At 44.0% G+C, this 10,000-nt stretch overlaps 1 protein-coding gene across 1 annotated transcript in view; it reads left to right on the forward strand.

Moving 5' to 3' along the window:
- The window catches only part of LOC145415335 (zwei Ig domain protein zig-8-like), a 23,879-nt gene that overhangs the window by 11,672 nt on the left and 2,207 nt on the right, over positions 1 to 10,000 (forward strand). Inside the window, exons 3-6 of the mRNA XM_080284612.1 lie at positions 4,784 to 5,067; positions 5,847 to 6,057; positions 6,436 to 6,563; positions 7,685 to 7,853. Of these exons, the coding sequence (XP_080140738.1) occupies positions 4,784 to 5,067; positions 5,847 to 6,057; positions 6,436 to 6,563; positions 7,685 to 7,853 (792 nt within the window). The remainder of the gene's footprint in view (positions 1 to 4,783; positions 5,068 to 5,846; positions 6,058 to 6,435; positions 6,564 to 7,684; positions 7,854 to 10,000) is intronic.

The raw sequence follows: 10,000 nt of genomic DNA on the forward strand, positions 1-10,000 counted from the left end.
TGTGTGTGTGTGTGTGTGTGTGTGTGTGTGTGTGTGTGTGTATGTGTGTGTCTGTGTGTGTGTGTCTGCCCTGGTCGATATATTTTTAGTACCATTGGCTGCCTTTGGTACTGAACACAAGGGCTGTGTGTGTGTGTGTGTGTGTGTGTGTGTGTGTGTGTGTGTGTGTGTCTGCCCTGGTCGATATATTTTTAGTACCATTGGCTGCCTTTGGTACTGAACACAAGGGCTGTGTGTGTGTGTGTGTGTGTGTGTGTGTGTGTGTGTGTGTGTGTGTGTGTGTGTGTGTGCCCTGGTCGATATATTTTTAGTACCATTGGCTGCCTTTGGTACTGAACAAAAGGGCTGTGTGTGTGTGTGTGTGTGTGTGTGTGTGTGTGTGTGTGTGTGTGTGTGTGTGTGTGTGTCTGCCCTGGTCGATATATTTTTAGTACCAGTGGCTGCCTTTGGTACTGAACACAAGGGCTGGCGTTGAGTGGGGCGGCATTAATTAGCACGGTGGCCACTACTGCTTGGTGAACCATTTTTCCCTGTCCACGAATTTTTCCCCCGCCACGACAAAGGCTGGTAATATTAGCATCCAGCCGACTCTGGTGTGCGTTACGGTCTGCCTTTGATGTTTACACTAAAATGACTGCTTGGTGCCTACATGAATGCCGTAACAAGCAACCTAAAATTATCATCATCATCGTCATCATCATCATCATCATCATCATTATTATCATCATCGTCATTATAATCATCATCATCATCTTGATCACCATCATCATCATTATTATTACCATCTTATCATCATCATCATCAACAGCATCATCATAATCATATCATCATCATCATCGTCAAAATCATCATCATCATCATCACAAGCAGCAGCAGCATTATCCTCATCATCATCATCATCATTATTATTATTTTTATTATTATCATCATCGTCGTTGTCGTCGTCGTCCTCCTCCTCATCATCATCATCATCATCTAAATCTAAATCTAAATCTAAATCTAAATCTAAATCTAAATCTTTTTCACTTTGAGGTGGGGTCAGGTAAGATTCGGACCCCCCTCCCCCCTTCAAAAAAAAAAAAATGGTTGAATGAGATGCACACCAAAATTTGCCCAGAGAAATGAGCCACACTGCCATCCACTCACCATTCAAGCCCCTGGAATCCTGACTCAACCTGACAGACCAATAAGTAAATAACACGAAGCATAAATTCAGGTATCTAATGTACAATCTTCCACTGACTCACCTGGACAATGGTCAAACGTTAAATGGTACAATAACTAAGCAAAAAGTCAATAGGGAGAGAGCACAATTAGTTCATTATTATTGTTCATTATTTTTCGCAGTGTCGTTATTCATGCCAAGAAATTTTACTCACTGTGATAATTTTGTCCTTGAGGAATGCATGTGACGTGGTGTGGAATGTAAGGTTATGACATGGTGTGGAATGTAAGGTTTTATATATGACGTGGTGTGGAATGTAATGTTTTGTATATGACGTGGTGTGGAATGTAAGGTTTGATATATGACGTGGTGTGGAATGTAAGGTTTTGTATATGACGTGGTGTGGAATGTAAGGTTTGATATATGACTTGGTGTGGAATGTAAGGTTTTGTATATGACGTGGTGTGGAATGTAAGGTTTTGTATATGACGTGGTGTGGAATGTAAGGTTATGACGTGGTGTGGAATGTAAGGTTTTGTATATGACGTGGTGTGGAATGTAAGGTTTTGTATATGACGTGGTGTGGAATGTAAGGTTTTGTATATGACGTGGTGTGGAATGTAAGGTTTTGTATATGACGTGGTGTGCAATGTAAGATCATGACGTGGTGTGGAATGTAAGGTTTGATATATGACGTGGTGTGGAATGTAAAGTTTTCTCTATGACGTGGTGTGGAATGTAAGGTTATGAGGTGGTGTGGAATGTAAGGTTTGGTATATGACGTGGTGTGGAATGTAAAGTTTTCTATATGACGTGGTGTGGAATGTAAGGTTATGAGGTGGTGTGGAATGTATGGTTTTCTTTATGAGGTGGTGTGGAATGTATGGTTTTGTATATGACGTGTTGTGGAATGTAAGGTTATGAGGTGGTGTGGAATGTAAGGTTATGAGGTGGTGTGGAATGTAAGGTTATGACGTGGTGTGGAATGTAAGGTTATGACGTGGTGTGGAATGTAAGGTCTTCTATATGACGTTATGTGGAATGTAAAGTTTTGTATATGACGTGGTGTGGAATGTAAGGCTATGACGTGGTGTGGAATGTAAGGTTTTGACGTGGTGTGGAATGTAAGGTTTTGTATATGACGTGGTGTGGAATGTAAGGCTATGACGTGGTGTGGAATGTAAGGTTTTGACGTGGTGTGGAATGTAAGGCTTGCTATATGACGTGGTGTGGAATGTAAGGTTATGACGTGGTGTGGAATGTAAGGTTTTGACGTGGTGTGGAATGTAAGGTTTTGACGTGGTGTGGAATGTAAGGTTTGATATGACGTGGTGGGGAATGAATGGATTTCTGGTGGAATGATGGACAAGGGGAACAAATAAGTACTGGAAATGGAAAACTGGATCCCGGAGTACAAAGGAGTGCAAAGGAGTACAAAGGAGTGCAAAGGAGTACAAAGGAGTACAAAGGAGTGCTATGGAGTACAAAGGAGTACAAAGGAGTGCTAAGGAGTACAAAGGAGTGCAAAGGAGTACAAAGGAGTACAAAGGAATGCAAAGGAGTGCAAAGGAGTGCAAAGGAGTACAAAGGAGTGCAAAGGAGTTCAAAGGAAAGCCATCAACAACAGACCTAGTGGTGCTTTGAAGGATGTTAGTACTGAGAACACCATGGTATTTATGAGTTGAAGATAAAGACAGCAGAGAATGGTGACCCTCCCTCGCTCACCAGTCTCTCCATGACCAGAAGCCAGGATGGAAGAGAGAAAGGGATCACCAGGCAGCAAAGAAAAACTGTCAGGAAAATTTAATGGGATATATTGAAAGAAAAAAAAAATCTCTCTTCTCCACTGTGTTAATCTTCAGGGCTGGATCCATCATGTTCGAAAAATGCGGCCGTGATTCCCAGCAGTCACCACCTAAACCACTAAAATCATCAAAATTCACCTCCAATACCATCAAAATTCACCCCCTAAACCACCAAAATTCACCAGCTAAACCACCATAATTCACCCTCTAAACCACCAAAATTCACCCCCTAAACCACCAAAATTCGCCCCCTAAACCACCAAAATTCACCCCCTAAACCACCAAAATTCATCACCCCCTAAACCACCAAAATTCGCCCCCTAAACCACCAAAATTCACCCCCTAAACCACCAAAATTCACCCCCTAAACCACCAAAATTCACCCCCTAAACCATCAAAATTCTCCCCCTAAACCACCAAAATTCACCCCCTAAACCACCAAAATTCACCCCCTAAACCATCAAAATTCACCCCCTAAACCACCAAAATTCACCCCCTAAACCATCAAAATTCACCCCCTAAACCATCAAAATATACCCCCTAAACCATCAAAATTCACCACCTAAACCACCAAAATTCACCCCCTAAACCACCAAAATTCACCCCCTAAACCACCAAAATTCACCCCCTAAACCATCAAAATTCACCCCCTAAACCATCAAAATTCACCCCCTAAACCATCAAAATTCACCCCCTAAACCATCAAAATTCACCAGCTAAACCACCAAAATTCACCAGATAAACCACCAAAATTCACCCCCTAAACCACCAAAATTCACCCCCTAAACCATCAAAATACATCACCTAAACCATCAAAATTTACCACCTAAACCACCAAAATATACCCCCTAAACCATCAAAATTCACCAGCTAAACCACCAAAATTCACCAGCTAAACCACCAAAATTCACCCCCTAAACCACCAAAATTCACCCCCTAAACCACCAAAATTCACCCCCTAAACCACCAAAATTCACCCCCTAAATCACCAAAATTCACCCCCTAGACCACCAAAATTCACCCCCTAAACCATCAAAATTCACCACCTAAACCATCAAAATTCACCACCTAAACCATCAAAATTCACCACCTAAACTATCAAAATTCACCCCCTAAACCACCAAAATTCACCTTCAGTACCATCAAAATACATCACCTAAACTAATAAAGCCATCACATCAAAATTCACTCGTTATTTGTTTGCTCTCATCATTGAAATAAATCCCTGATAACACGTATGTAAGATATTTATTGCATTTCTTTCGGTAAACAACATGGTTTTATTGCTATAAGTATTCATGGAGTTGTTTAAAATAGGGGGAACGTACGCCCCCCACGCCCCCTTCCCCCCAGATCAGTGGCTGCTCTTTACTCTTGGCTCTATATATGCTGTTTGTCCGTTTTTGCTCTATACAGCTGATGACAGAGCGTCTTGGAGGCGTTTTGTCTGCGGCCACCCTTTGCGGGATTAGGGCGTCGGGCAGTAGATAGATAGATAGATAGCTGATTATTTCTAGCCAGGCGCCGAAAGACGAAAATCAAAATTGTTACAATGGTGGTAATTATTACTTTCAATCTCTTCACTTTACTAGGCACATGATATTGAAATGATCCATTCCTTTTCATAAAACTCAAACAGTCTCCTTTTAACCCGACTTGAGAATTTTGAGAAACTAGCACAACCACTCGAAAAAAAAAAAATCCTAATGGGTATACTATAGATCCCAGGTAAGGACTCATCCCTTATCGCCATTCACTGTTAACTCATCCCTCATACTCTTGAACTAATACTCCTTCCTCATTGCCCCAGCAGGTACGCTAATCGTGTGTGCCAATGGGGGACCGGAAGATGTGGAGGCCGCGTATCCCCTAGCAGGACCCACACACCTCCCCCCAGCCAACAGCACCAGGCTCTTGGAGACGCGGGAGGAGGGGGAGACCGAGGACGAGGCTGGTGGAGACTTGGAGGACGAGAGAGAGGACGAGGAGGACGATGAACCGTACTTTGATGCGTTAATGGCACCGTCGTACACAGCCTACCTGGGCAAGACCGCTACCTTGACGTGTATTGTGCACGCTGCCAAGAGTGACAAGTCGGTAAGAAGGGAGGAGGGAGAGAAAAGGAGTAGGTGGAGGGAAGGAGGGAAGGCAAGATGACGTGGAGAGAAGGTAGCAAAGTGAAGAGAAGGTGGAGGGAAGGAGGGAAGGCAAGAGAGAGTGGAGGGAAGGAGGGAAAGCAAGGGAAGGTGGAGAGAAGGTAGCAAAATGAAGAGAAGGTGGAGGGAAGGAGGGAAGGCAAGAGAAGGTGCAAAAAAGGAGAGAAGGGAGCGAAGAGAAGAGAAAGTGGAGGGGAGGGAGAGATAGTGGAGGGATTTTTGCTGGAAGGAGGAGTGATGGTTTGTTGGAAGAAGAGGTGAACTGCTGAGAGGGAAGGGAAGAGAAGATGGAGGGAAGGAGGAAAGAGAGGCGTGGAGATATTTAGACGGAAAGAGGGACGGGTTGTTGATGGGAGAGATGATATGTTGGAAATGAGATGATGTAGAAAGGAGAGAGAGAGAGAGAGAGAGAGAGAGAGAGAAGGAGAATACAAAGGAAAACAAACAGCGCACAGGCAAGAGAGATAAAATGGTCAGATAAGATGGAGGGAGAGGAGAGATACTGGACAGAAGAGAGGATAAGGAACGAGGCAAACGCGAAAGAAGGTTAGATGAAGGAAGAAAGGTGCTGGTAATGGGTAATGGAGGAGGGAGGGAAGGACAGAAGTATTACATTTGGCATTCATTTACTTCCTTACCCTATGGAGTCTCTTAATCACAAAAAATATATATATCGTCAGGTAGGCAAGGGAATAATTAACTCATCCTGTCTACTCACAGGTAACATGGCTACGTGGGCGTGACCTGCGCATCCTGACGGTGGGTCGGTACACCTACACCACCGACTTGAGGTTCGAGGCGTTGCACCAGGAGGCCAGCTCGGAGTGGACGCTGAGGATCAAGTCTGTGCAGCTGAGGGACCAGGGAAACTACGAGTGTCAGATCACCACCAAGCCCATCCGCACCTTCACTGTCTTCCTTAAAGTTGTTGGTGAGCTGCTTCTTTATCAGGACCACTAACTTTTACCATACACACCCTCCCTCTTGTCCTAGAAGTTACTGTTCAGCTAGTTCCATATCAAAGTCTTCCAGTAAGAGTGACAGATCACCACCAGCCCTACACGCAACAATTTGACTGTTTTCCTTAGAGCTGTTGGTGAGCCATTTCTTAAACAGGACCCTGACTAGTACTAGACACACTTTCATCATTTTCCTTGAAGCTGTTAATATAGTTCTTTGAGTCTCCTAATAAGAGTGTAGGATTCACCACGAAGCTTATACGTAGCACCTTCCCTGACCCCCTTGAAGAAAGCCTCCTAAACCCACCCGTATAAGCCTCTAAGCCTGGTCTATCCCTTCCCCCCTTCAGAGCCGTGGGTGGAGGTCCTAGGCGCCCCCGACCTCTACGTCTACAGAGCGAGTATGATAAACCTGACGTGTATAGTTCACCATGCACCATACCCCCCAGAGGAGATCACATGGTACCACGGCAACCAGGTACACACACACACACACACACACACACACACACACACACACACACACACACACACACACACACACATTGGAGGCATGAAGCAGGGAAGAGAGAGAGAGAGAGAGAGGGAATCCTAAACCCATATCCCCTAGAGGCAGCCACATCCCTTTTGCTGAATATAAAGGGGGCGTCTGGCACCCTCTTCCTCCCTTTATACTTCTCTTTCACGACACATTAAACTATATTATACCAAAGCACAATAGATTCCTTGTATTCACTGACGTCTGCACACACACACACACACACACACACACACACACACACACACACACACACACACACACACACACACACACACACACACACACACACACACACACACCTCAGGAGCATATGCGTAGATCAGCAAGGATACCAAACTACACACTCAACATTTTCTTCACATTCTTTCATCGTTATTGAGTCCTCAGTAATATTGCTGTGAAAATCTAACTATACTCGTTTCACCTTAACTTGGCCCAGAATTTTGTCTTTTAGCATCTTATTTCACGTAGTTTAATGGCATGAAAAGACAATACTACAGCTCTACGTCCTTTCCAAGCACTCCTTCACGGCTAGCATCCTATTCTAGTGTTAATCTGGTGCTACAACGCAGTATTCAAGATAGAGAGATGACATTTTAGGCCAAGTTAAGGTGAAAAAGGTACAATACAACAAAGTGATTTTCTATAAGCATCTTTATGTGTATAATGTATCCCTTTGGTCTGCATACAAACTATATACCGTATTCTTTTCCTGTTTGGATACGAAATTAGCGTAATATTACACTAAATATAAATCTAAGAGTGATTTCTGTTAACAATATTCTTGGCTGTAAATCTTAGTGTGACGTGCTGTTAACAAAACCTTCCCTATAAGTCTTAGAGTGACGTTCAGTTAACAATATCCTCGCTGATAAGTCGTAGAGTGACGTTCAGTTAACAATGTCCTCGCTGATAAGTCGTAGAGTGACGTTCAGTTAACAATGTCCTCGCTGATAAGTCGTAGAGTGACGTTCTGTTAACAATATCCTCGCTGATAAGTCGTAGAGTGACGTTCTGTTAACACTATCCTTGTCTCTAAAAAGTACTCCCTTCGCCAGAGCATCAGTTACACGTCGCCCCGGGGCGGTGTCAGCGTGGTGGAGGAGCGAGGGGAGACCACCACCAGCTTCCTCCTGCTGCAGAACGCCAGGCCCTCAGACACAGGCACCTTCACCTGCCAACCGGAGGGCATGACACCAGCCACCGTCATCCTGCACGTACTTGAAGGTGGGATGAACCGCTAGACAACGAGCGTCCCTTCATGGCTCCCTAACACCTCTTCCTTGGCTATTTATTTTGGGATATGGCTGGTTAATATCCTTTTGTACGTAGGTATGAGGGTGCTAAGGCTGCAGTGCGTGTGGATATTGAACTGAGTGAATTATTCTATTTGAAGGTTGGTTTTAAACAAGGATGTGTCGTGTCCCCATAAGATGAATAGTGTCTGGTGGTATGTTAAGAAAGCTCCCTAACACCTCTTCCTTATCTATTTATTTTTGGATATGACTGGATAATATCCTTTTGTACGTTATTTATGCGGAGTGTGATGATATAGGAAGGATTTATACAACACAGCAGAGGACAGTAAGGCGTAATATACAAAATAAATCGCTTAGGAAAAGATGTTAGGGAGCTTCCTTACTTGACGAGAATGCCGGCTTAAGAATGAGGGTCTTGGGAGATAGATAGATAGATAGATAGAGAGAGAGAGAGAGAGAGAGAGATTAATTTCAGAAGACGTAACTGCTTAGGTTTGAAATATTCTTAGTCATCATTAATAGAGACACATTGAGGTGGTTTGGCCATGTGGAGAGGATAGAGAGCTAGAGACTGACGAGGAGAGTGTATGTGAGTGAGGTGGAGGAGGGGGAGAGGGAGGGGGAGGCCAAGGATGAGATGGAGGGATGGAGTGGAGAAGTATATGAGAGAGGGGGATGTGACCTGGGAGCAAGGCAGTGAAATAGCGGGGGACATGGCGACATGGAGGAGATTTGTTTGTGGCCACCTCTTACGGGATTACGGCGCCTGGGAATAGATAGATAGATAGATTAATAGATGGAATGAGGAGTTATGAATTAGTATTTATTGACAACCATCAGTTAAGGGAGATTTTAATAAGTGAAATAACCATATCCATTCCACCCTTCGACTCCGTATTTCATTTATTAGTCTCTCATGAGGAACTTCCTGGAATCTATCTATCTCTCTATCTATCTATTGCCAGACGCCTTAATCCCGTTAGGGGTGGCCACAAACAAATGGCCTCCAAGTCGCCCTGTCCCCAGCCGTTTCACTGCCCTGCTTCCAGCTCACACCCCCCTCTCTCATATACCTCTCCACCCCATCCCTCCATCTCATCCTTGGCCTCCCCCTTCCTCTGCACCCCCCTCCACCTCACTCACATACACTCTCCTCGTCAGTCTCTCGCTCTCCATCCTCTCCACATGGCCAAACCAGCTCAGTGTGTTTCTCCTAACGCTTCCTATCACATCCTATCACATTTACGAAAACCAGGGAGTAAATCTGTCCCTCATGCCTTACCAAAAATTTGTGAGGAAGGAGCAGCCCAGTAAACACAAGTCAACTGTGATTTATGATAGAATTTCTGCCCGATATATAATTTTTTTTTTTGGAGCTACATGGCACGGATTTAGGTTGACGTGGAGTGCATACCTCCCCCACCACAACACCAAATTTTCGATTAACTAATAATTGATTACTTTATCATCACCATCATCATCATCCGGACCTCCTTTCCCAGCCGAGTATCAACGTCCAGACAGCCCAAATTTGCCTAGTCCAATGGGCCACGCTTCCATACACTAGCCATTCAAGCCCTCGGAATCCTGGCTCTATCGGATATGCCAAAAACATTCACCTCATTCCGTAGCTTCACACAGACGTATCCGATAGAGTCGATCCGGACGCTGCCATGCTCACAAGGGGTGCCAAAATCCTTGATCATGCACTTCTCCTCACAACATTCATCCAGCCAGCTCGATCTCTTGTCAGTTCCCTAGCCTCACCGACTTCCAAACTTCTCTTCCTCACACACTTTATAGGTTGTTTTTATGGTGATTTCTTGCCTTAGTGATCAGGATTATGTACTGTATATTACACATGTATATATTTTGTACTACTGTCCTTAAAAACCAGTAAAGTACATTCTTATTTGATGGTTTACATGGATTAAAAGAGTAATTATGTCTGGAATCACGTGGCCCCCCCCTTTCCAAAATGCTAAATCCGGCCCTGACCACCAAGGTATAATTAATCCTATTGGTGTATGAGTTGAGGGATTTATTTTTTTACCATAGGGATTACATTTGCAGTCTTTATGTGTCTGTGGCATCAGTACTCAATTCTTTTCATTT

Source organism: Coenobita brevimanus, chromosome 102, assembly GCF_032717465.1.
Source record: "Coenobita brevimanus isolate Jiangsu-jjx chromosome 102, ASM3271746v2, whole genome shotgun sequence".
NCBI classification, from domain to species: Eukaryota; Metazoa; Arthropoda; class Malacostraca; order Decapoda; family Coenobitidae; genus Coenobita; species Coenobita brevimanus.